This window comes from Macrotis lagotis, chromosome 5 (assembly GCF_037893015.1).
Source record: "Macrotis lagotis isolate mMagLag1 chromosome 5, bilby.v1.9.chrom.fasta, whole genome shotgun sequence".
Classification (NCBI taxonomy): domain Eukaryota; kingdom Metazoa; phylum Chordata; class Mammalia; order Peramelemorphia; family Peramelidae; genus Macrotis; species Macrotis lagotis.
Genome location: NC_133662.1, coordinates 238,623,965 through 238,651,507, shown reverse-complemented (window position 1 = coordinate 238,651,507; position 27,543 = coordinate 238,623,965). Strand labels below are relative to the sequence as shown.

The following is a 27,543-nucleotide window of genomic DNA, read 5'->3' as shown; positions in this document are numbered from 1 at the left end:
ATCACAGTGGGGCACCTCAGAAACCACCTGTGGCCTCCTAGGTGTTATAGTGCTTAGACTGGATTTGGAATCAAAAGACCTGAGTTCAAATTGAACATCAAACACTAACTGTGTAATGCTGGGAAAAATCACTTGGCTTCTCTGAGACTCCATTTTCTCATCTGTAAGATGAAGATAACAATGACTCCTAGAGGGTTGTTGTGAGGATTAAATGAGGCAACAAATATAAAACATTTTGCAAATGATGAAACCCTTCGTATTTTAGTGATTATTATTGTTGATGGTGGTTTATCTCGTAGAATCCCCTCATTTTGTAGATGAATAAACTGGAGCCAAGAAGGTTAAAATAATTTGTCCAAGGGCATTTGGCAGACTGAGATCCATTGACTGACTCCAGGACCAGGACATTTTCCACTGGATTTTGCTCCATTAGTAGAGGGAATTCCCACAGTGGATAATCACACAGCTTCTTTGCATATTTGTATAGAACATGGTCAGAATTAACAGCGATATCTCTGAAGATACTTTTAGTCCTAACAAAGTGTTTTCCATTGATTTCCCACTTATTTCCCCAATTGTTGAATTGTCTCATGCTTGGTTCATTTAATTGCAGAATAGTACAGAATAGGTCCAAGGCTGATTGTCATCGCCATTTTAAAGCTAGTGAAAAATGAGACCTGCCTTTATTCTTTGTCCCTTCCACCTCACTGTATTCCCTTCTTTCTTTTTTTTGGTTTTAGAAACAAAATGTCACCATCATGGATCACCACTCTGCAGCAGAATCCTTCATGAAATACATGCAGAATGAATACAAATCTCGAGGCGGCTGCCCGGCAGATTGGGTCTGGCTGGTCCCACCCATCTCTGGGAGCATCACCCCTGTATTTCATCAGGAGATGCTCAACTACATTCTTTCTCCTTTCTACTACTACCAGGTAAACAGGCCCTCACATTCACTTCCAGTCTTGAGAGTACTGATTAGTGCTGGGTTCACTTCTGGCCTCCCCTTTCGCTAAACTTGAAAGAGGTCAATAGAGTGTCATTTATCCAACAAGAATTTATTAATTGACTGCTTATGGTTCTGGGCACTGCTCTAGATACTGGGGCTACAAAACAAAAAATGGAATTATTTTTGTCCTCAAGAAGCTTATATGCTAATGGGGAGGAAGCAACCTGCAACCTATACATACATACATACATACATACATACATACATACATACATATAGATAGATATAGATATGTGAATATCAAAAGGCAAAAATGGAACAGTGAATCTGTGATTATAAATTATTAAAAAGATCAACAACCACCCCAGTTCCCTCTCAAACTGTGTCCACAACAGAGAAGGCTATTATTAAATAGTAGAGCCAATGCTGTATTCTATTCAATCATCTCTCCTATATAGAAGTTCATTTTTTACACTGTCTGTTGTATATCGTTTAATGACTATGAAATAACTAAATAAAGGTGGTTTGTCTTGGTAGACAAAGAATCAGACTAGGAATCAGGAAGACCTAGATTCCCCAACTGACCCAAGTTCAAATATAATCTTTAATACTTATGAAATAACCTTGTGCTGCTTTATCTAATCAAAAGGGATTTGAAGCAATTTTCCATGTGACTATATAGTGCTTTGATTTCTTTTTCTGAAAACTGCCTTGAACTAATCTTTCAAACAGCCCATTCCTGAACTTTCCCACCAAGTTTTTAGTCTAAGTAAATCCAGAACAATGACCTTTTCTCCCTTGAATTAATTAATTTTTTTTTCTAGGTGGAAGCCTGGAAAACCCATGTTTGGCATGATGAGAAAAAGAGACCCAAGAAAAGAGAGATCAAATTAAAAGTTTTGGTCAAGTAAGTATGAGAGATCAGTATTTTAAAAATCTGATTGATAGTATTTCCTTCCAAACAATTCCTACCAGTCTCTTCTCTCACCTCTTTCCACTTCCCAAGTCTGGCTACTAAATTCAGCTTTATTGGGTATAATTCACTTTTGGAGTCACCATCTCATATGTCTTCTCTCTTTGTTTCTTCTCCAAAGAGAAAGAGAAGGAAGTAGGAAGGGGAGCCAGAAGGGTGTAAGAGAAGGGGGAGGAGAGGGGAATAATAGTTAAAGTTGATAGGTGAGCAATCATTTTAGTTTACTTACTCCTATGACCCCAATACTTGTCTTTCTCCATCAACCTCTCCCATTTCCAAACTCTCCCTGTTTTGTGTATGTTACTTCATCTGGGCAATTTATGTGTTCATTTCCACAGAGCTGTCTTCTTTGTCTCTGTTCTGATGCGTAAGACCATGGCAGCCCGCATCAAAGTCACAGTGCTCTTTGCAACGGAGACAGGCAAATCAGAAACTCTGGCCCGGGATTTGGGAGACTTGTTCAGCTGTGCTTTCAACACCAAGGTAAAGTTTTAGTTCTTGCTAAACCCACATAGGGCTATTCTTTTCAACCCTAGAGTTCATCCAACCTGTCAGATTATCTTTCCTGAGTATATAGAAGGGAAGATATAGGGGATGATTTGTATTATTCATCTTCTAAGAAGCTCAATCTGAGATCTATATCAGCTAATTTTTGAGGCAACCTTATAGGATGCATACAGGAGTTAAACCATTCTGCAAACAGAATCATAGAATTCAGACTTGCAAAAGGACATCATAGATCATCTTATCCAATGGTTTCAAACTCAAATAGAAAGGGATCCCTGTCGATTATATGTTGATTTAGAAAAACACAAATTATCATTATCTGTTGTATTTTTATTTATATTGTTAAGCATTTGCCAATTCCATTTTAATCTGACTTGAACTGCTCTCGGGAGTTTTGCAGTCCTCTGGGCCTTGAATTTGGCCGCCTCTGAATTCATCCTCTACTCAAATCCTGAATTTATTCTACAACCTCCCCAAGTGGTCATTAGCCTCTGCTTGAAGATTGTTACTGATGGGTAACTTGCTACATCTAGAGAAAATCATTTTTGGAAAATTCTAATTGTGCAGAAATTTTCCCTTATGTTGAACTGAAATGGACTTTCCTTTACCTTTCACCCATTGAGGCCCAGTTCTATCTTCTGGGGCCAGGACAAGCAAGTGAATAAGGATCCAATCAGAATGAGATAAACATTTTGATCATCAAAAAATGAATCTGATTTTAATATTTTTAAACATTTGTTTCATAACTTAGCCGATGGCAATGCTCCAAGGTATTCTTGGAATGCCTCTTTTTCAGTGGCCTTCAGTGCCTCTTACACTTTCTCATGAAAATACCTCAACATTTTGAGCTTGGACCAGATGTCTGAGAAAAATCTCTCAAAATCTTGAGTTTTGTGAGAGACATTGGCAAACCAATGAAAAAAAGATTTCTTTTTAAAATTGCTTTCTTTTTCAGGTTTTTGCAAGGCAAACAGGGTTAAGTGGCTTGCCCAAGGCCACACAGCTAGGTAATTATTAAGTGTCTGAGACCAGATTTGAACCCAGGTACTCCTGACTCCAAGGCCAGTGCTTTATCCACTATGCCACCTAGCCGCCCCTTAAAATTGTTTTAAAGAACTTAATTGTGGGCCACACCTTACAAGTAAAAAAGGAAGAGAAGGATTTTCATATGGACACATCATTCTCTGGGAACTATTACTATGTCTGGAGACCATTTCTTAAGGATGTATTATTCTTGGGCACCAAGATTGGGACCATGTTTTATCATTATTCTTTGGGATCTATTACTATGAATGGGATTCATTTCTTATGAATACTGTGTTCTCAAGAGATCATTATTATGTCTTTTAAGACACTATGAGGAATGCTTCAGGGGAAAGCATATTGGCTCTAGAATCAAAGGACTTGAATTCAAACTCTTCCTTAGATGTTTACTACCTCTTAACTGCTTAACTTCCTGATCCTCAGTTTCCTCATCTATAAAATAAGAACCAGATAGCCTCTGAGCTCCCTTCCAGGTCTAGACCAAGGCACAGGGTTTCAAGCTGCAAGGGTGCTTAGTGTTCAACTGGCCAAACTCCTTTATTTGACATATGGGGAACCTGAGGTCCAGAGAGATTAAAGAACTTGGCTATTTAACAAAGTTGCATAGGTAGTAAGTAGTAGAAATGGTATTTGAATTCAGGTTCTCCTGAATTCAAATCCGGGAATCTGTCCAGGAAATCTTATGGTTTTAAGAGTCTATGATATCTGAGGAACAGCAAGAAAGTCACTCCTCACTGGTTAGATTGGGCCTCTGCCCAACATATTATTGCCTTTAGGTTGAATGTTTGAGTTCTAAAGATGCCAAATGACACCCATTCAAGTCCAATTTGCTCCAGGTGACCTCTGTAGTCACTTCCAACTCTGAGATTCTGGATTCTTGGAGCTTCATTTATGGTGATGGCATCAGTAACTAGGATGTCATTGATGATGGAGCAAATTCTATTTTTCTTTGAATATTCATGTCAAGCATGATTTGATATCTAGATCAAAAGCTCTTAGAATTCCTGCCTGGATGTTACTTAGTCTTTCCTAGTGCCCCATTACCCTCCAGATTCTGCTTTGTTTCCTCTCACCAATTCCCATATAGGGCCACCTCAGAGCCCCAAACTGGATCCAGTTCCTGATAACCTCTTGTGCCTTGCTTCTCATTGAAAAACACAACTCTGGCAAGGTTGGCCCCTTGAAGGCTAAATTTAAGGTCATTGTTTCTTTTAGATCCTCTGCATGGATGAATACATACTGAGTGACCTTGAAAAAGAGAAGCTACTTCTGGTGGTTACCAGCACTTTTGGAAATGGAGATTCTCCTGGAAATGGTGAGGTAAGTTTCACCAAAATGAAAAATAGAATTCTTTCATTCCAGTGGGATTATGGGACATATCCAGAAAGCATTAGAGTCTTCCAGATTCACACAGTCAGTACATATCATAGGTGGGACTTGAGTCCTGGTCTTTCTTAATTTGAGGTCAATGAGGGACATACTGCTTTTGATTTCTTAATGATTCATTTGTTTTAAAGAGGTCTTATTAGTGGATAATATTCCACTGGTGAGAGAGCAGGAAATGGCTTTTTTTTTTGTGGACACGTCTTTCCTCTAAGAGGTCCATTCCTATGCCCCTAATTATACAGAGGGATGATTCTCATGGTATTGATTCCTGACTGTGGCAGTGGCCCAGAGAGGGTTCAATTGCTGTTCAAATAGTTGTTTACTCAGCAAGCATTTATTATGTTTGCTACATGTTAGGCATTGTACTAAGTGTTGAGGTATCAAAGAAAAAGCTAAAAAGTCCCTTCCCTGAAGGAGTGTACGTTCTAATGGAGAAGACAATAATATGTAAATAACCAGGTCCATGTAAGATTTATTTAGGACAGATTGAAGATAATCAGAGAGCAGTGACTAGCAAATGGAAGGACTAAGTAGGGTCTCTTGCAGAAGGCAGGACAATGTGCTAATAGGAAGGAAAGAGATGAGGGATTAGAGCAATGGCATCAGATTTAAATAGAAACAGGGGTCACTAACCCAAACATAAGGACCCATGTGAGGCAGCGAAGTATCACCATGGAGTTCTGGGTTTGGAATAAGGAAAACTCATCTTCATAAGTTCAAATCTAGCCTCTGGTGTCTTGTGACCTTGGGCAAGTCACTTCATTCTGTTTGCCTCAGTTTCCTCATCTGTAAAATGAAGTGGCTGAACAGGATGGTCTCTAAGGTTCCTTCCAGTTCAGGAGCTTATTTGTAGAGATAGATTTGACCGCAATTTGTGGAAGAATGAAGGTCCAAGGATGACATCACCCTAAATAGAAATGGAGAAATAAGGAAGAGAAGCAGATTTGGGGGGCAGAGAAGAAGATGATGAGCCTAAGTTTGGGCATAGTGAGTTTAAGATGTACTGGAAAGCCCTAGCTTATTTGATATTGGGGTCTGAGAATTTTGTGATATTCCCTCTTTCTAGAAACTGAAGAAGTCCCTGTTTCTCCTGAAGGAACTGAAAAATAAATTCAAGTAGGTCTTTTTCCCTCCTCCCCCTGTTGCCTGATATCCCTTGGTGAATCGTGCCCCAAATTCTCACCTCCTGCTTACCTCCCCCATACATGTCTCTTTTGTGGGCAGATATGCTGTTTTTGGTCTCGGTTCCAGTATGTACCCTCAGTTCTGTGCCTTTGCTCATGATATCGACCAGAAGTTTTTGCATCTGGGGGCCACTCAACTTGCGCCAACCGGAGAAGGAGATGAACTCAGTGGACAAGATGAAGCCTACCGCAGCTGGGCCCTGAACACCTTCAAGGTAATTTCCTAAGTGGAGTTAGGAGAAAAGAATAAACTGAATTTGTAGGAGATGCCCAGAGTGCCACGTTGGTGGGACTATTGCTTAGGCACATTGCCATCATATCTAGCCATAATTAGGCTTAGACAACTGGGGTCCTCCATCCTCCATCTAGAGGAAGACAAGACTCTGGGTACTTTCCCCATTGCTTTTTTGGAAAGTCCCATAATGAGCAAAGTTTGTGGAGCTTGGGAAACAATTATTCTCATGACAAGGTATAAGGTTCTAAAATCTATTTTCACTTTTAAAAGTGATGTAGACATGAAAAAGATATCTAGGATTTCAACTGATATCCCCTATGGAATAAGATCTCTCATTACCTTCCTCAGCAAGTGGCCATCTTGCTTCTACTTAAAGATCCCAAGTAATGGGAAATTCACTCTCTTTTGAAGTAATCCATTCAACTTCAGATAGCTTGGAGGTTTTTCTCCTTATAATTTGCCATCAATTTGCTTAAATTTAAATACAAATAATCTAGTTCTTCTAATTATTTCCAGTACTTAGACTGGACATCAGAGCCCCCCAAATACGTCATGCCTTTGCCAACACAATTTCCCTCACATAAGAGGATTCTTAATAAATACCTGTTCATTGATCTGGGAAACCTTCCTTGACAGCCCCAAGTGGCCCAGCTCCCTCCCTCTGAATTCCTATAGGACCAACCTGATTCTGTTCTCTTAGTTGTTATCCTATCCTGACGTGTGACCTCTCTTCTGTCATTCCTTTACTCTTGTACTAATATCTGATTCTTCATATGTGTACAGGACAGCTCCGCCATGTATACTTCAAAACCTAGAATATCCTTCTTGTATCAGTCATCATTCTTCTCTTCTCTGGCCTTCTCTTTTCTGGGAAAAATCATCCCACATCTCTTTCCTTACCTACATAACATCTCTTTTCCTTCATTGTGTCTGGCTTAGAGTAGATCCTCAATTGATGTTTGTTGACCCCCTCATTAACACCAGTGAGCCAGTGAATTGAACTAGGAAAGGTTGCCAATATTTCTCCCTCTCTTGTACCAGGTGGCCTGTGAGACCTTTGACATCCAAGCCAGGCAAACCATTCAGATACCTAAATTATATACTACCAATGAAACATGGAACCCTGAAAATTACCGCCTTGTACAGGATCCCCAGCCCTTGGACCTCAACAAAGGTATCTGTCTGGTTTCTTGGTTTCCAATGAGTTTACATCCTTTTTTTTCGTACTGGAATTTTAGAGGGTCTGGGTCATAAATTAAGGGTCCCAGGACCCAAGGTATTCTAGTCAACTTGAGGTTACTTGGCATAATTTTGATGAGAATAACCAAATCAATGAACCATAGGAGCAAGTTAAGTAGTATTTCAGGAAATTTTCACTGTCCATCTCTATGAAAGACATTGTCAGGATAAAGGGGAAAGGTGATGGAATTGATGTAAAAGAAAAGAACCATACCAGTGGGAGGTTGGTAAATGTTTAACAACTGCCTTTCTAGGGGAAGAAATATTCACAGGACACACTTTTAAATTTATTCCATATCATTGGCATTTTCTCCCTCACTTTCTCAGGTCAAGACAATCAACAAAATACTTGAGCCCTGATTTCATGACATTTATTGATTTCTGTGGTGTAAATGTTCACACTGAAAATTGAACTGTTGGTTCTTGAAATGGGTTTGAATTAGCTCTAGCATAGCCCTGGTACTATATGAAAAATGCAAGGTTTTAGGAAGGAGGTGTGTGATAGAACACAAACCATCATGATGACAATCTGCAATCTCTAGGTGATTGGGCCTCTTTCATGAGCCTCTATTTCCCCCTGCCTTCTTCTCCCAAGACCAAGACCCTTCATTTAAGAGTAGTCTTCAAAAATAGATTCAAAAAAGGATAATTAATCCCTTGACCCTCCCCAGTCCCCCACTCTAAGGCAACACAATGAAAATTCTGCATTCATTATACTTCTTTCCATTGTAGCCCTTAGCAGTATGCATGCCAAGAATGTGTTTTCCATGAGGCTCAAATCAAGACAGAATCTTCAGAGTCTCAAATCCAGGTAAGATGGGCAGTACTTTCAAATATAGAACAGAATTACCAACAAGGATGTTCAAGGAGTTTAACTTTTTCATGTACAAAAGCAAAGAGAAATCAAGTTAGTCAACCAATTAGCAGGCAGTTACTGAGCCTACTATTTATTGAGAGTGAGAATTACTGTGCTAGGTACTGGGGCCACAAAATTTAGTGAAACATTCCTTACTCTCAGGAAGCTTATACTTCAATGGGGAAGGCAAAAAGTACATATAGAAATGTATACATACATACATATATATATATATATATATATATATAATAAATAGAAAGAGAAGAGATAAATAAATAAATGGGATCAATCAGTAAAAGAAGAGATTTCTACTGGGTAGGGTGAGGTAAGCTGTTCCTAAAACTTGTGAATCAAGACATGGGGGGGGGAATGTCCAGTAAATGGACTATGATTTTCTGAGAATCCCAAAACCCACCCAAGCAGTACCCACTTTCTGGGAGAAACATCCTGAATCTCTAAGACTCAGCAAAATATGTGGAAGAAGCTTCTTGACTTTCCTAGTCTAGGGGGTCAGGTTGATGGGTAGAGGGATGGGCATATTTCCTGGAGAAACTGGAGCCAGAGGCATCCACCCATCCCCAGGCCACAAAGGAAATCCTACTGATGTCACCATGACTTTCTCATTTCTCTTATAGCCGGGCAACCCTCCTCATTAAACTTTCCTGTGAAGGAAACCAGAATCTGAATTATATACCAGGAGAGCATCTTGGGGTTTTTCCTGGCAATCAGCCCAACCTAGTTCAGGGCATTATAGAGCGAGTTAAGGACCTCCCATCACCTCACCAATCGATTCGCTTAGAAACCCGTGATGAGAATGGTAAGCTCTTTCCCAAGGGATAAATCTAAGATCAGCCCCTTTCCAACTCCCCTTCCTCATCCAAGAATTCTAAGCTATCACTCTGATATCTAAACTGGTTTTTCAGCCCAAAGGCTTCATTGAATATTTCCCATTGGTGACTCAAGTAGGGTTTGTAGACCAACCTTGTAAATAACCACCTACTAAAATTTTAGCAAAAAAAAACTGGAAGGCTAACAAAAGATAGCATATCCCTTTTGAAACACCCTGCCTGCCCAAGAGAACTGGGGAAGAGATTTATGTTTCCCTGGTCTTCATAGGATCATAGATTTAGTCCAAATGCTTTCTTTTTTACCTAGGAGGAAGCTAGGGGCTAAAGGTCATAAGGGGCCTGAGTTCTTTTCAGTCCAGACCACTTAACTTTCTACTGCACTATGATGAGTCCCAGATTAGACTGAGCTAGTCACCCATTCTTACTCTGTGAGCCTGCTAACCAGTGGTCATCCATGGCTTCTGACTGTGGAATCAACAAAATGATTTCCCAATTCTAAAATAGAAAGCATCATTCCTCCCCCTGCCTGTTGGGGGATAGAAAGCATGAGATGTTAAATGGAAAGCACCTTGAAAATTCATTATTTTAAGATCATACCGAGTCACAATTTGAACCTAGAACATGACCTTAAAATCAACTCTCTTTCCATGGTGCCATGTCGTTTTTAAAGAAGACTCAGCAAGAAATAAGGTATGCAAATATAAAAAGGATCTTTGAGCATGGAAGACTCCTGATAAGCAATCTCCCTCTATCATGGCAACCCATCTAGGGATGTCAGACATGCAATTTGAACCCAAGTATTCTTGCTTCTAAATGCTTCACTTTGTCCCCTAGATCACTTGCCTTTTGAACTGAACCAACCACATAATTTTCCAAGCAGATTATGCTCATCTAATACTTCAGTTACAAAACCCCATATCTCAGTAGTCCTTCTGGATCCTCAAAAACATTTTAGGAGAGGGGGGGAGCACAGGGATCAATTTTTTCCATTCAACTGATTGAGAAGATTTATGACAGTGAATAGAGAGCTGGCTTTGGCATTAGGAAGTTCTGAGTTCACATGCAAACTCGGATACCTGTTGACTGTGTGACCCTAGGCAAGTCAGATAATCTGGCAAACTGCAGAGCAGTTTCTTTCTCTTTTTTGGATTTATAATTTATAGCATTTTATTATATTTGGTTTTAAAATATAAATAAATGTTTAATTTATTTTATTTTAAATTTAAATTTCATAGATAAAAGGATTTTCCTGACTGCAAGCTCCCTACACTAATAAAATTATAAGGTTTCTTTTTTAAATTTAGTACTTGAGGTTTTAATTGCTTTCCCATCATATTGTCTCATGCATATGACGTAGGCAGGAGAAGAGATGAATCTTCCCCCTTTACAGATGGGGAAACCATTTTGTTTTTTCCAAGTCTTGGACTTCACCTTGTCCCTAACCTATTGTCTTATAAATGTAGGCTACTTGTCAAAAAGGAAGGCTGTTTGAGGGTGTGACTAGTTCGGCCCAGATCAGGATACTATTCAGTGGAGGAGAAGAGAAAGGATGAGCTGGGTTCAAATGTCACTTCCAAAGCTTCCCAAAAGACCCAGGCCAAGTCCTTCAATTTCCCTGAGCCTCTAGTTCTTCATCTATTAAACGAAAGTGTTGAACTAGATACTAGATACTGAGGTCCTTTCCAGTTCTATGCCAATTATCCTATGACCCCTCCACCAAGGGGAAAAAAACCAACTTGAACTCCCCATTCTGTAATGGGTCAGTAGTGTCCCCTTCTTAAACAAGGGACGCTATTTCTCTAGAGCAAAATCCTTCTAGGACTACAGACTGGAAAGTTTCTTCTCTTCAAAGTAGTATTAAACTTGGGGATGTGTCAGTGGCTTATGACTTTGGATCTGCATCATGGCATAGTGGATAGAGTGCCAGCCCGTAGTCAGGAAGACCTGAGGTCAAATCTAGCCTCTTACATTTACTAGCTATATGGGTCTGGGCAAGTCACTTCACCCTGATTACCTCTGAACTGGAGAAGGAAATGGCAAACTCCTCCAGTGTCTTTAAAAGGCCAAGAAAATCTCAAATGGGGTCATAAAGCATCAGACATAACTGAAAATGACTCCACAATAGGTATCTGAATTAAGACAGACCCTTCTGAGGGATGGGCTTAAGTTCTGACAGACTCTTCCTCTAAATAAATGTGGAGGTTAATTCCCATCTACCAAGATGGCCCCATCCCAGCAGCCCCATCCCTCTCTATGGGGTCTTCAGAAGTCCTATGGTGAGTCACATATTGGCCATCTCTGAGGGTTTCCTTCCTCCTTTGCCCAGGTGACTACTGGATAAGTGATAAGAAGCTTCCCCCCTGCTCACTCAACCAGGCCCTGACGTATTTCCTGGATGTCACCACCCCCCCAACCCAGCTGCTGCTCCGAAAGTTGGCTCTGCTGACCACCTCAGAAGAGGAAAAGAGGCGGTTGGAGGCACTGTGCCAGGTGCTGATGGGATTGGGGGCAGCAAGGGAAGCATGGGGGAAGGAATAAACTCTGGGGCTGGTCTTTAACCCCTTACTTCCACTAAGACATAAGTAGTTAACCGTTGCTGGATTCTGGACCATTTGGCATGCTGGTGAAGCCTAGGAAAAGCCTTGTCAGAATAATCATGAAAATTTCACAAATTGAATTTGTAAAAATAAAAATGTAATTTTTTCCCCAATCCAAGTACAGAACCGCTGTACTAGGACACCTCATAAATGTCTTTAGAAGAGGGAAACTTGGTAAAGAGATTGAGAAAATTAAGTGGATTTTCGAACCTATAAGTTTTGGACTTCTCAATTAATAGTCAACCTGTGCTCTGTATTGATAGGAAGTCAGTATCGTGGGTTTCTCTGCAGGGACTAACTAGACACAAGGCAAATATCTATCAGTGAACTAGCAGGGGTCCTTTCCTGTTTGACCCTTTTTCAGGAAGATATGAGGGAGAAGTTGGGGTCTAAGACCAAGAGAGACTCATGCTCTGTGGTCTGGCCTCTTGAAGATGACCAAGGAGTTCTCTGGGGAGACCCCGAGTTTGAAGCAAGCACTACAGTGAAGTCTGCCCAAATCCAAGGCTTGGTTTACAAAGCTGCTTACAAAGCAGGGACACAGTTCCTCTTCCCAGGAGCTACTGCTGACAGCAGACAAGACAGATACAGGAAACAAACCTGGGTGGACTATAGCCTTATTTTTTTTTTTTTGTGAAGTGGGATGGGGAGGAAGGAAGTGAAAACATCCTAAAGGGAATATTGATATTCTTAGGGGAAGAAAAGGAAGAAAAGTTGTTGCAAGCCTGGCCTGAATTTATATAGTACTTAAGGGGGGAGGAGAGTGAGCACAGTGAGATATTTGAAGCAAGTTTAAGGAGTTGATAAGATATAAGACCTTTGTCTTTGTATTTATCTCCAGCACATAATAGGTACATTATAAGCCTACATAGTAGACTCATAAATGCTTTTGGATTTGTGGTATTAATAGGAATTATGGAAGGAGAATAGAGTATTTAGAGAATTTATTAAATGATCAACATATACAGCTGTGTCCCAAGAGAGATACAAAGTTTAGGTAAGACATAGGCCACCTAGACTAATAGCACCCTCTAAATTTCATCACCTTGAGGCAAAGTTCCCATTGCAGTGGCTTAGTTACAGTTCTAAATGACCCTTGACCAGTAGTTTCTCAATCCCAAGGGGAATTCCTGTAAATCTCTAACACAATCTTTGGATTTTAGACCTCTGAATACAATAAATGGAAGTTCACCAACAGCCCCACATTCCTGGAGGTGCTGGAAGAGTTTCCCTCCATCCAGATCTCAGCTACTTTTCTGCTCACGCAATTGCCCCTGCTGAAGCCCCGCTACTATTCCATAAGCTCATCTCGAGAGTTCACACCCAAGGAGATCCACCTGACTGTGGCTGTGCTCAACTACCGGACCCGAGGTAAGGGCCCTGAGGACGGGGAACAAAGGCAGCCCTACTTCTCATAACTACAAAATGAAAGATAAAAATAGACATTGCTTTTAAGGTCATTAGAGAATTTCACTAGATCCAGGGGTTGAAAGATTCTAGAATGCAGCATGTTAGGATGGGGCGTGCCAAAGAGAAGGAATCGAGAACACAAAATATTAGAATGGAGCATGCCAAAGAGAGAAGGGAACCTAGAACACAGGCTGCTAGAATGAAGAATGACAAAGAGAAGGGACCTTAGATCACAGAATGTTAGAGCTGGAAGAAACTTCTAGAGATCATTTTGTCCAGACCCCTTATAGACTAGAAAAGGAAACTGAGACTGGAGATGGGAAATGACTTGCTCAAGTGACAGTGGCAAACTTGAATACAGTTCTTCTGAATTCTTTGACAATGAAGGTTCCTTTGCAATATGTCATGTACTCTCCTTCTGACTGGTCAAAAGCATCAACTCTGGGTAGGAAAGATTGCAAATAAAAGAGCTTAAAAAGAGGTGAGCAGTTGGTCTTGGGAGGGTCAGAAATAGTGTGGGAGCCAAGCAAACCTTCTGTCCATTCTGGATTCCTTGACTGTGTGGAAAGGTGAAGGGAGTCCCATGATTTCACCACTCACTTTCCCTCTTTTCTCCTAGATGGTCAGGGCCCCCTCCACCATGGAGTCTGCAGCACGTGGCTCAGCAATCTGGCACTCCAGGAGACCGTCCCCTGTTTTATACGCAGGTGAGGCCCCTGACATGGACTGAGGCACCAGGTGAAGGAAACTTGTCCTGGTGCTAGCCCTCTAGAAACCCAGATAGGTCAGACCTGGAGGAATGGACACACCTACACCTCTCTTTCTCTCTCTCTCTCTCTCTCTCTCTCTCTCTCTCTCTCTCTCTCTCTCTCTCTCTCTCTCATCCCCATCTTAGTCCTTTTTGCTAGGATTTTCATAGGATAGTCTGGTGGTCCCTTTCAGTTATGGAACAATGTCACTAGCTCAAAGTTCTTCACTCTTCTCTTAATTTAATGAAATAGAGAACCAGGCAAGGAGAGAGGGATGGCAGGGATGCTACCAGGGGACATGGGCTGTGAGAAGCTTGTAATCTCAAATTTATTTTCCCAACTTTAGTGCCAGTGGCTTCCAGCTGCCAGAGAACCCCAACCACCCCTGCATTCTGGTGGGACCAGGTACTGGAATTGCCCCCTTCAGGAGTTTCTGGCAACAGCGACTGGTGGACAGAGAGCAGAAAGGTAAAGGACCCAAGGACCTTTTCCCTAGTAGCAGCTAGACACTGCTTCCGTCACTGCAGCCCTCTGGGGAAGGGAGAGGATCATTATCCCCATTTTACAGAGGAGGTAGTTGAGACCCAGAGAGGTGCATTGATTTGTTCATGGAAGCACAGCTTGTAAGAGTTAGAACTAAGACAAGGACCCAGGTATCCTGACCCTAAGGCAAGCCCTCTAATGTGTGGCGATGCCACACTTCCTCTCTGGTTCTTTCCACTACGCCAGTTTCTCAGGAGCCCCTGAGAGAAGAAGCAGGGTTAGGTGATCATCATCATCAACCAGAGCAGCACCAATGACTTACTGTATACCTACTGGGTTCAGGGTGTTGGCTCAGGTCTACATGGACACTAGCACTCTCCAATCTCATTGCTCCCAAGGGATCTACATGAACCAGACCATTCAGATCCCATTCTGGAATTGTTAGGCCTGTCCCTACCCATTCCCAGTCCAAAACATCACCACTTCCTTCTCTACCTCCTGTACCCCTAAGAACAATAGCCTTAGAGTCAAAGGGACTGGATTCAAATTCTACTTCTGCTACTTAATGTCTGGGAGACCTTGGGCAAGTCACTAGACCGCCCTGTGCCTCAGTTTCTTCTTTTGTGGAATGAAAGAATAGTTTTTGATGCCCTCCCCAAGGTTGTTTATCTATGACTAGCATGACTCTGAGGTCTCTTCCAGCTCAGAGAGTGTCTAGAAAACTGGATTTCAGCATTGCAAGCCTTCCCACTCTCTTTCCCCTTCCCTCTCCCAAACCCTGATGTCTCTATTTCCAACCTAGACTAGGAGACCTTGGGCAATCTGTCTTAGGGCACAGCACCCTCTTGTGCCTGTCTTGGTAACTGCAGCCTGTTGCCTCCCCATAGGTATCAAGACAGGCACCATGACCTTGGTGTTTGGATGCCGACATCCTGACATGGACCACTTGTATCGAGAAGAGATGAAGGAGATGACCCAGAAGGGCGTGCTCCGGGATGTCTACACAGCCTACTCTCGCCAACCTGGCCAGGCCAAAGTAAGCTGGATTTTCTGTGAATGCTGGAGCCCAAGCATTCCCTTTATATTTCAGACAGAGCAAGATACAGTGAAAGAAATACTGTCACTGGGACCAGAGGAACCGTGTTCAAATCCTACTTCTGTGACCCTGGGAAATCTTTCCAATGTCCCTGAGACTCAGTTTCCTCCTTAAAATGAAAGGTTGAATTAGATGGTCTCCAAGGTCCCCACTCCAGATCTCTAAAAACCAATAGTATTTCCACTCCCACCCCCACCCACCCCTCTAGTCCCACGCCTATTATTAGACAAGCTTCCCTAGCCTGGCATGAAGCTGACCTCGAATGAAAGAGCATTGGCACTAGCCCAAGGAGGCTTCATTTTTGTTGTGTCATAGACTCCCTGAGTAGCAGGCTGGTGAAACCTAGGGACCTCATCAACAGAATCATGTTTATGGGTAGGTCAAATAAAATAATAGGACACAAAGAGAGTTAATTATGTTGAAATATAGTCGTCAAAAGCTTTTTATTTATTTAATTGGGAAGTAAGAGTTGTTACCCAGGGTCACACAGCTATGCATCAACATTTTTTTAAAAGCCAACTTCCCAGAAAATGGGTTCAAAATCCCTCTACTGGAGAATTGGTGAAGAAAAAAGAGGGAATTCTTCCAACCCTCTTCTCTAAGGAAATATCAGGAGACACAGATTCAAGTCCTGTCTTTGACACTGATTAATTGAGTAAAATTGGACAAATCACCTCCCTTCTCCTCTTAGAGTCTGAGTTTCCCTCTCCCTAAAATGGCCTTGGTCATTCAAGATTTATCAACTTCTCATTAAAGCTCCTTGAAAATGATCATCTGGGGGGCAGCTAGGTGGCGCAGTGGATAGAGGACCAGTCCTGGAGTCAGGAAGAACTGAGTTCAAATTTGACCTCAGACACTAAATAATTACCTAGCTGTGTGACCTTAGGCAAATCACTTAACCCCACTGCCTTAAATAAAAGAAAAAAGAAGAGAAAATGATAGTCTGACCAGGTGTGAGTAGGAGAACCAGAACACATTGGAAGATCCCGGGTTCAACTAAATATAAGAGCATAATAGCAGATTAAAGACTTGCCTCAATTGTTTTTAAATTCTGAACTCCATTGAAAAAGTTGCGCATGGTATTTTTAATACAGTAACCTTATAAGGGAAGTAGTGTATGTTCCCATTTTACAAATGAGAAATGGAGTTCAAAAAAGTCAACATGACTTAGTCACAGGGCTGAGAAGTATTATAGCCAGGACTCAAATCCTAACTCTCTGTGTCTGAGTTTAGGGCCCTTTCCACTGTCTCGGACCACAAAATGAATTCTCTCTAAATTAGACATTGGAAATATTGGGCATCCCAAAATCTTGGTGTGGACTTAGGCTTTTGGTTGTTGTTCAGTTGTTTCAATCACATGTGAATTTTTGTGATCTTATTGAGGTTTTCTTGTGAAAGATACTGGAGTCGTTTGTCATTTCCTTCTCCAATTCATTTTATAGGTGAGGAAACTGAGGCAGATAGGGTTAAAGTAACTTGCCCACAGTCACACAGCTAGTAAGTGTCTCATGAAGATCAATTTTCCTGATTCCAAGCCCAGTACTCTATGGCACCATCCAGTTGTTCCAAGATTATTAAAGCTTAAATTTTAATAAATTTAAACCTGCACCAAGACTTTTGGAATACTCTGTATCTAAGTAGCATAAACATTCAGTCCTTTCCCCTAGGTGGCTTACTATCAAATACATAGTTGGCAACATATCCTTTTTTTAATGTTATTTTATTCTATTTTTAATTACAAAGATAGTTTTCAACATTCATCTCTTTTGTAAGCTTTTGAGTTCCACATTTTTCTACCTTCCGCTCTTCCCTCCCCGTCTCCATGAAAGTGAGTAATCTAATATAGATTATATATGTAAAATCATGTTCAATATATTTTATGTTAGGTGCCATGTCCTTCTGTAGGACCTGTTTGGGGATATTCAAACTACACTAGGGAAACAGATTCCAGCTGAAAGTGTGTCCAGAAGGGCAGCGTCAAATCCAACTGGGACCTCACTTGGCAGCAAAGCATCCTCTATAAATCACAACTATTTTTTTCCAGATCTATGTTCAAGATATCCTGAGGCAACGACTGGCAGATGAGGTGATCCGGACACTGCATGAGGACAAGGGGCACCTATATGTCTGTGGAGATGTGAGGATGGCCCGGGATGTGGCCCAGACTCTGAAAGATCTCTTTGCCACCAGACTGAAGATGAACGAAGAACAGGCAGAGAACTATTTCTTCCAACTCAAGGTAGGGACCATGCCAAGAATGCTAGGCAAATGATGCCATCCCTAGGAAAGAGATCTGAGTAAGGGCTTAGATTGCCTCTGCTACTAGCTTACTTTGTGACCCAAAATGCAACCTTTGACTTTCTCAACTTTAAAATAGGAAGAGAAATTTCTATCCTCCACTCTTTTGCCCCTCCCTCATTTCAGAGAAGACAAAATGTTTTGAGTAAGAGAGGTGCTATAGAAATACAAAGGAATGGAGTGGATCATGGATTGTAAACTGGAAAGGACCTTCAAGGTTCTATCATCTAACTTCTATGCCATCAGAGAGACCCAAGGAAATAACAGAGATTGGTTCTGAACTCAGATCCTCTGTCTCTCCCTCAGTTCTCTTGCCATAATAAGCCCTATACTTCTTCCTTGGGGCCATGGTTTTGTTGACAGAAATTTATTATGACAAAAGGCTTTCTTATTGTGGGTTTATGATACTTTTGCTGGCCTTACCAACATCACTCCCTTTAATGCAGTTGACCAATGGAACTCATTTCCTCTTTGTCTCTCACTTTCTCTTTAAGAGCCAGAAGCGATACCATGAAGATATCTTTGGGGCTGTCTTTCCTTATGAAGTGAAAACTAATCCAGAAGCATCAAAACCTTAGGAGGTCAAGATCCCTAAAGCTGGACACAGTCAGAGCTGCCGTGAAGGATATAGCCATTTCTTCATTATTTGTGGCCACAAAGGGAAGATTGGACCTCCTCCTCCTATCCTTTCCCCCACCCCACACTACTGCCTCCACTGACCTTTGTCTGCTATTGGGGGAACAGACTGAGGTTGGCTCATTCCGCATCTCCTCTTCCTGCTCCACCTGCCCCCTTTGATTGTTGCCAACCTGCCAGTGAAGGTGGGCAATGGAGAAAAGAAGGATTGTACCCCCACCACCCCTTTAAACCAAGTCCACGGCTCACCCCTTCCCCCAACCCCAGATAATTGAGAGTTGGCTATCTTCATTCCCCAGTCTTTGGGCAAAGACTGGGCAGTAACTGTTGTACCCTTTTAGACTAGGTGGCCACACTGGCCAGGAAGATTACAAAAAGGGAGGCAGGTTTTTTCTGTAGTCCTGGCTAGGGCCAACAAGGTTATTCTGTTTACAATGGGTGCATTATACTGTAATCCTCAGACTGGCCGAGAGCTATGCTACTGTAAGGGGCTGAGGGCAAGCTGACTAGTATGTACAGTTATTTATATTGTCTTTATTTAAAATCCCTTAACCCCACCCGGGAGAAACTCTGCTCCTAAGTGACTCTTGGGCTTACTCAGAATAATCCATAAAGATAGTTTGTTAAAAAAAAAAATGAAATTTGGATACTCAGACAAGTCCAATCTCTGACCCATAGCGTATGATGCAGACAGGTCATTTAACCTCTCATTGCTCTGGGCAAATCTTTCAGACTGATCTGTAGAGAAGGTGCTAGCATGCATTTATGGAAGGAACTTACTCCCTGCAAACTCTCTCTTTCAATGAATCCTAGGTTCATTCTCTTATCTATCTATTTATCTATCTTATCTATTGATCTTATCTATCTATTCATTCTATCTCTTAGGCATTATATAGAGGAACAAGGGAGGTACAGGGAACTCAGGCTATAAGACCTGAGTTCAAGTCCCACCTCTTCCTAGCTATGTAACTGTGGGAAGAATAAGTTAGTTCACCTTGAATCTCAGATAATTGTGACCTGTGTGGCTATTCAGACCCTTCATATGACAACTGATGTTGGGCTGGGTCCCAACCAGCACCAGGTTCAATTGGGACAGAGATGTCATTCTCAAGGCCACTTGCTATCATGGGATCCCTATCATGGGAGCTTCTGTTTAGAGTGGCAAGGAAGCTTGAAGGTCATCCAAAAAACTCCCTCATTTTAGAGAAGAGGACTTTGAGAATGGAAGGCAGGTGCTCGCTTCAGCAGCACATATACCAAAATGACACAGAGAAGATTAGCACGGCCCCTGTGCAAGGATGACACGTAAATTCGTGAAGAGAATGGCGGGCAGGAGATCACCTGTACTTGAACTTGGGACCTTTGACTCATTCTGCAGTGCTGAAGTAACTGCTATATATGGAATCAGAAGAGAGAAAGGTCAAGTCTCTGTGAAATGGAACCCTGAGAAATGAGGAGGAAGGAGGGGGAAGGGTGAGAAAGAGGAAACATTGGGTTTATTTGCGATGTGGTTGAGAAATGGGTTTTGTCTCTCACCAAACAGTGTTTTCTAATCTTTTTTTAAATGGGTAGTTTCTTTTCTGTTACAATGCCAATGCTAAGGAAGAAGACGAATGAAATGGAGTCGGCTTGGATTCTCACTTTACCAATAAATGACTTTGCACTTAGGTAAAAAAACCAAAGGTCTGCGTAGTGGTTTTTGAAGGTGGGTGGATGGGCCTTGAACTGATCAGTACATTAATCTTTGTTAACGAATGTCTGAAAGCAATTTATCTAGACTCCCCTACTTGTGAGAATGGTACTGTCCATCCATTCAACCACTGCCTTGCATTGAATAAGCACCTGCTACACACTAGACACTGTTCTATACAGAGCTTATAGGCAAAGTGAAATGAAGCAGTGCCTGTCCTCATATATCTTCCACTCTACTAGAATGGAAGCAAACCCCAATCAAACAACAAGCAATTATTAAGCACTTACTATATACTATGTCCATTACTAGACATTTGAGGAGAAATAAAGATCTGTCCCTGACCTACTTTCCCCTAGAACAAGAGGTGCATTTGCAACTCCTTGTTGAGCATTTAGTGGGGAAAATTGGGGGGTAAGGATCTCTGATCCTTAGGGTGCATGGGGATGAGCCTGGGAGAATGAGGGGTGGTAGAGAAAACAGGGGCATCTTAGGGCAAGGACAAAACAGGTGGAAGATGCTTCATGGAATCAAATAGATTCACATGGATGTCTCCAGTCATCTCAGCTGGTTGAAAGATGTCAGGTCCTTCATTTGATGGTCAATGGAAGTGGTGGTGCCCATTGACAGTCACCTTGAAGCAGTGAGCTTCCAAGGTAATCCTCACCTTGGAAGACAAAAAGTTCAAGCCCACAAACCATTCAGACCACCCTCTGGGCAGGGCTCAAAAAAAGAGAGATTGACATTGGCATGGTTTCACTTTTCTGTACTTCAGTCTCCGCATCTGTGAAATGCGACCTTATTTTTGGAAAAGAGGAGATGGAAAATGAGTCTTTGATTTCAATGATAAAGGGAAGTCCCTATGGTATCTACTTGTCCCAGTGTAGTGCTGCTCTATACAGTCAGAGAAGCTTGTCCAAGGGCACCCTAGGTGGTTCCATAACTTCCCCAGGGCTTCCAGCAGGACTTGAACCCAGTCCTTTTGACTTTTGAAGCTGGCTCTCAATTCTCTATGGATATGCCTCTATCAGTTAACCTGAAAATCATGCTTTAAAATGGGGGAAGTCCCTAGATCCATTCTCTCATCTGAGCTTTCCTAGATGCCTTAGGAGAGGGGTGCAGAGGCATTATTATCATTTCCTCTTTTAGGTAGGGTACCTGAAGTTGAGAGAGAGGTCACAAGATTTGCCTACAGTCACACAGATAGTAAATGTCAGCTTTCCCTAGCTCTGGGTAGTTGGCCACACTGGCTCTCTTTAATATAATGTTTTCGAGACCTGCCTCCCACAGTTGTAGGCAGGAGAGCTCTTTCTTAATTTTAATTTTAATATTTTTATTTAATATTTATTTATTCTCATTTTGTACAATGTTTTTATACATTAATAAAATATTCTTGTTTAAGAGTAAACAAAATGCCCTCTTCCCCCCAAAAATATAGACTCACTTGAGTGATAAAGTAAAGGGGAGAGAAAAAAAATTAAAATTAAAAATAAAAAAATAACATCAATAATTGTAGGTATGAATTTAAAACTCAATAAACATAAGCTCAGGATAACACTTTCACATCAATTATCGTGCCTACTGATTATATGCTAGCTCAGTGGAAGTAGTCCGATCTATGAAATCCCTGAATGTTATCGTGTTGAAGTCATGCTCGGGTCAATCTATGTCCTTCAGGTCACTACTTAGCATTTGCTCCTCACACTAGGCGTAGAAGCTCCCCTGGATCTGATCTGATCAATGAACACTTTCCTTGAAGGTACAGAGGGCCTGGGAGGACTCTTTCCTCATCCCTGAAAGGGTCTCTGCAGAAAATGAAGAATCGCTGTCTCACTGAACCCTGATTCACAGCTCATTGTACTTTGTAGCAGTACTACTGAAGTACAGGGTTCATTTCCTGCACACACACACACACACACACACACACACACACACACACACACTTCCTTCCACCTGGAAATAACTTACTGTTCAGGGGAGGATTCAAGTGGAAAAGAAGAGAAAATGTGATATGAGTCAGAGGACCTTGGTACAAATCCCACCTCTGACAGTAAGTTAAGTGACCTTTGGCAAATTACTTCTCCTTCCTGAACATCATGGTCTTCATTTGTTAAATAACTTGTCTACGGTCACACCAGTAGGTGACAGAGATGGAAAATGACATATCTCTTCTTCAGTTAGTGACTGCCTGAATTCCTGTTCTTCCCAATCAAATGGACATGGATAATGTTATTGTATCTTTAAGTTGGAATAGAATCTTGAGCAGCTGGGAGTTGTGATGGATCAAGTGGCTGGTCTGGGGACAGAAAGACTCATCTTCCAGAGTTGAAATCAAATTATTTAGCTGTGTGATCCTGGACAAGTCACTTAATTCTATTTGCCTCAGTTCTCCTCTGTCAAATGAGCTATAGAAGGAAATGGCAAACTACTCCAGCATCTTTGCTGAGAAAACTTCAAATGGAGTCACAAAAAGGCAGGACACAACTAAACAACCATAACAAGAGAATCTTGGGATAGACAATTTAATCATCATCCATAGAGATTAACTATCATGGCCAAAGACTATTTGAAAGCAGAGAGAAGGGTCCAAGAGCGCTTCATTTCTGAGATATGGAATTTAACTCATCTGGTGAAAAGATTCTTGAAGAGAATTGTTGAATAACTACCATCCTTTATGGTGAGGTTTTGTTTCCATAATTATAGTGGATGATTAGAGATAACCCTGACTATGATCCTTCTCACTGTAAGCCACTGTTCAAATAGTTGAACATATATTTTGTTATATAATTAATGAAATATATGGCCAATAGCATCAATATTTAATTGTCTTTGAGATGAGAGAATTTAAAATTTAGAGGTCAAGTGAAATCATATGGAAAAAAGTAGCTTATTCAGCTTGCATCATAAAACAGGGTGGAGCTCAACCCCTTCTCTACACAGCTACCAAAATTATTTTGCTAAGACAGAGATCTCGGTCTGGCAGTATCATGATTCCTGATTCCCTTCTAGGGTTTATTGACCTGCTGTTTCTTGCCCTGTATAGCCTGTCTTTAATATAGCTTTCCAACTTTATTTCATATCAAGCCTTTCCAAACTGGTCCAGCATGTTGACTGTACACCGGAAATAGGTTCTCTCCTCACTTCTGTCTCTTAGAATCCTTAGTTTCCTTATAAACTCATTAGGAAGCCCCCTTGGGTCCTCTCAGTTAGTGGTTCTTTTTGCCTTTCTCAATTATTTTCTAATTACTTGTCTACAAACATATTTTATCCCCCCCCCCCCCAGAAAAGTTCCTTGAGGACTGGGAATGTTTGGGTTTAGCCTTTGTATACATAGTGCCAAGGATAGTCCTTATACTCAGTAGGTTTTAATGCTTGCTGAACTGAATTGGTTAAACTACTTTGGCAGAAATCCTGTCTGAAGCAAGAATCAGAAAGGAAACCCTTGTGGGACATCTACCTCTGGATGAATGACCTGATATGCCAATCCTTGCTCCTTGGAGTAGAGATATTTGTTAGGTGAAATGAACCTGTGAAAATACCTGGTCTATGCAACCTTCGTCCATGAAACCCTGTGTTTGATATAAAGTCAATTGATGGAGTTGGAGGAATAAAATTTGGTAAGGAACTCTGTCTGGCCAGACTTTAGTCCCAAACTCAGCCTTGAAATACATAGGGCAATGACCACTAGTAGTGATGGATGCTACCCAATGGCCTTTCAGCTTGAATAGAGAAAAAAGAGCATGGGGGAGTCTGATATTACTTGTTCTTACTTGGAAGCTCATGTCATACTATGCCATTGACCAGAATGGTGTCTGCACATTGAGAAAAGGGATCCTGTTCTGATCATTGATAAAAAGGGTTCTCATTCACCAGTCACCTACCACCAGATGAAGCTACGTTGGTTAGAAATCCAGTGGGACCATACGAGCCAAAATGATGAGTCCTAGAGATTGAATCTAATATTCATTGTTCCTCTAAGTCCTAAAAGCAGCTCTGACTTGTAGGTCAGTTCATGAAAGGAGAAGTGTAATTGAGCCTCCAGCATCCATACCAATGGATAGCAACAATGACATGGATGAACCCAAGTGATGAGTAACCCTGAAACTGTTTCCATTTACATAGTGCATATCCTATATTTCTTGACTGTCAGCAAGCTGCTGATGCTTCCTTCTCATCTCTCCCCACCCCTACTTCTACCTCCAGTTCAGCCGTGGAACCATAATTAAAGCAATGCTGCCACTGGAATAGAAAAAAAAAAAATCTGTCCTGTGACTCCATTCACCATTTCTGATTTGCTTTCCAAACCAAATCCCTCCCTGGCTGCCATCATTCTTTTATATATGTAAATATATATACATAAATCTTCATAAATACACACATATATAAATTCATATATACATCATTCTTCTATTTACATATACATATATATATATATATATATTTATGCATATAAAAGAACTACTGAATAAAGTCAGGCATTTCCTGACCTATTCTTCCTAGACTGATTTTTGGGGTTTTGGTTGGTAGGGACTTAGGTACTCTGACTTGTAGCCTGAGGTATTTTTCCCTTACAGAATTGCCCTATGATTTCATAGGGTGCTTTACTTAGATTTGAAAACTGTACCCTGGATCTGAAAACGCATTTCAAAAGGTAGCCCCTTCCAGAAAAAACATCGGCCTCCTCTCCTCCCTCCCCTAGGAACCATTTTACTTTGTGTGGCACTCTACATAGCTGCCATCTTGAAACCAGGAATTGGAAGGCACGGTCATTTCCCCTGTTCCCACACCATAAACCCACATAGAATTGATTCTTGGTCCAGGAGCTAAGAAAATGAGACAAGTTAGTCAATGCAAGTGTGTTTTTGGTGGTCAGAGGAGATTCTTTTCCTTCTCTCATCTCAAAGACAATTAAATATTGATGCTATTGGCTATATAATTCATTAATTATATAACAAAATATATGTTCAACTATTTGGACAATGGCTTACAGTGAGAAGGATCATAGTCAGGGTTATCTCTAATCATCCACTATAATTATGGAAACAAAACCTCACCATACGGAAAGGAGTTTTTCCTTTCCCCATCTCTTTTTTCCCCCTCTTTTTAGCTTAATTATTGTATAACCTCTTTCCCTATTAGAAGAGAAACTGCTCTTTAATGGAATGGCCCCAAGGCTCATCTTTAATTATTCTGAGATACAAAAGGCTACCAATTATCCCCAGATAGGAGAACCTTAAGAATCTTAAAACTGGTCTTTTTTGCCTCTCTTACTTTTCTCTTGGTTTAAACCCTTTGCTTGAGTCATAGTTCATGACCCCTTTTTGATCCTAACCTTCTCCATTGTTGCTAGTCTGGTAGTCTGGTAGTCAAGTTCTCCTTGAGATGAGATGGCAAATTTGCAAAAGAACTGAGGTGAAGGGATTGCACACACACACACACACACACACACACACCCATAATGCTATGGGTTGTTAGCCAAATAAATCTGGAAATATGATTGAAAAGGACTGGTGACCTTTGCCTAATTTTCCACCAGTAAGCAGAATGGCCTCATTCCCCACAATAAGACAGAGGCTAAGATATAGATTCATTCTAAATCCTGTGATATGATGCTAGGATCTTATGACACAATCAAGCATTAAGGGGATTTGAATTGGAATTGGGTTTTTTTCTTGGTGGTCTAGCTATATCTCTGCTCCTCTTTGCAGTTTGTGTCCTTCCATTTCTAGATCTTTGATTCTAGAATATCTTATTTAATTTAATTTTCCTTATCTATAAAATGGCACCCATCATATTTGTTCATGCTAGCTCCCATTTCCTTGTCTGTGTATCCTTAGTACTCACTTTGGAGTTAGAAATATGGTAGGTGTCAAATGAATGCCTACTGATTGACAGGTCATTTCCATTGACCAAAACCATCCCTTGTTTATCTCCATTAGCTTTTCTCTTTGCCTCAGAATCCAATCTGATCCCTCTTATACTCAAACTAGGCTTGTGACTCTGGATACTGAAAATTAGAGGGTGCCTCATACAACTCATAGTCCTTTATCAGCAGTCAGGACTGAACTTAGCACCTCACTAGCCCCAGGTGATACAGTGGATAGAGTCCCAGGCCTGGAGCCAGGAAGGTCCATCTTCTTGAGTTCAAATCTGACCTCAGAGTCTTAGTAGCTGTGTGACCCTGGGCAAGTCACTTAACTTCATTTGCCTCAGTTCCCTTCTCCAAATGATATGGAGAAGGAAATGTCAAGAAAATCCAAAATGGAGACATGAAGAGTTGGACATGTTTAAAGTGATTGAAAAACAATAACCCCTAAAAGTAATTAGACTAGGAAAGTGTTAGGGTGCTTTGCCCTCAAAACCTACCCTCATCCTCACCTGGCAACAGCTTCCCTAGAAGCTGTCTCAAACAGTTCTAGGGTTTCCATCTCCCCATCACAGAGTGGTCTTCCAATTCCCAGGTCCCTCCAAAATTCCCCCACAAGAGAATTTGCCTTCAAAAGTTGCTCCAAGGGCTCCATTTGATTGTTGCTTGCCTCTGGCACCAAAATCATTCCTTACAGCTCTGCTTTACTAAGACATCTCCTGTGCTCCCTACCCTTCTCTAGGTATTGTGTGTGGCTATATGGATGATTAACATACAGACCCTGTACTCAGGGGTTAACAATCTACCTGGAAATATGAGTCTCCTAGACTAGTTAGATTTTGTGAAATGTGCCCAAATGAATAACAGACACTGAGGATTTGTGCATGTGGGGTAGAGACAGTGCAGCATAGTGGCTAGAGCTCTCGCTTTAGAGTCAGAAGACCTACCTTTGAAACCCACTTCTATCACTTGCTACCTAAGGACCTCTCCAGCTTTAGATCAATAGCTGGCTTTCTACAGAGCACAAATTAGGGCCCTCATTCTACATGAGGCTTGTCCTGATATCCCCAGTTATAAGAATCACTTCCTCCTAGAAATGTCTTTGTACAATGTAGTCATTCTTAAACTTTTTGATCCCAGGGACTACTCCTAAAGATTATTGAGCACCATTCCAAAGGACTTTTGTTTATGTTTATATCTAGAAATATATCTATATTAGAAATTATGAAAATAAGTGGGTATTTTTGAGGAACCTGTGAAAGACTCTACCAATGAAGATTTGAACCTGAAAAGGGGGTACTTAAACCCTCTCTCCTTGACTTCAAGTCCAACACCATGGCTACTCCTGGATCACATTGATCCATGTTGATTTGGAGTAGGAAAACCTGGCTCAAGTCCCTCCTCTGACCTATACTGGTTGTGTGACCCCAAACAAATCTTTTAAACTCCTGAGAGTAAATTCTTCAATTATAAAATGGTGGGTTGGATTCATTGGTC

The 27,543-nt window shown here is 41.2% G+C and overlaps 1 protein-coding gene and 1 pseudogene across 1 annotated transcript in view; both read left to right on the top strand.

Annotated features, from left to right (window-relative positions):
* The window catches only part of NOS2 (nitric oxide synthase 2), a 43,006-nt gene extending 22,853 nt beyond the window's left edge, over positions 1 to 20,153 (top strand). Inside the window, exons 11-26 of the mRNA XM_074189020.1 lie at positions 741 to 935; positions 1,774 to 1,856; positions 2,261 to 2,405; positions 4,689 to 4,793; positions 5,926 to 5,975; positions 6,084 to 6,258; positions 7,320 to 7,452; positions 8,250 to 8,328; positions 9,009 to 9,190; positions 11,548 to 11,711; positions 12,982 to 13,189; positions 13,848 to 13,935; positions 14,324 to 14,445; positions 15,348 to 15,496; positions 17,601 to 17,795; positions 18,349 to 20,153. Of these exons, the coding sequence (XP_074045121.1) occupies positions 741 to 935; positions 1,774 to 1,856; positions 2,261 to 2,405; positions 4,689 to 4,793; positions 5,926 to 5,975; positions 6,084 to 6,258; positions 7,320 to 7,452; positions 8,250 to 8,328; positions 9,009 to 9,190; positions 11,548 to 11,711; positions 12,982 to 13,189; positions 13,848 to 13,935; positions 14,324 to 14,445; positions 15,348 to 15,496; positions 17,601 to 17,795; positions 18,349 to 18,432 (2,157 nt within the window). The 3' untranslated portion in view covers positions 18,433 to 20,153. The remainder of the gene's footprint in view (positions 1 to 740; positions 936 to 1,773; positions 1,857 to 2,260; positions 2,406 to 4,688; positions 4,794 to 5,925; positions 5,976 to 6,083; positions 6,259 to 7,319; positions 7,453 to 8,249; positions 8,329 to 9,008; positions 9,191 to 11,547; positions 11,712 to 12,981; positions 13,190 to 13,847; positions 13,936 to 14,323; positions 14,446 to 15,347; positions 15,497 to 17,600; positions 17,796 to 18,348) is intronic.
* LOC141490283 (U6 spliceosomal RNA) lies at positions 19,723 to 19,839 on the top strand (annotated as a pseudogene).
* Positions 20,154 to 27,543: the final 7,390 nt, after the last annotated feature.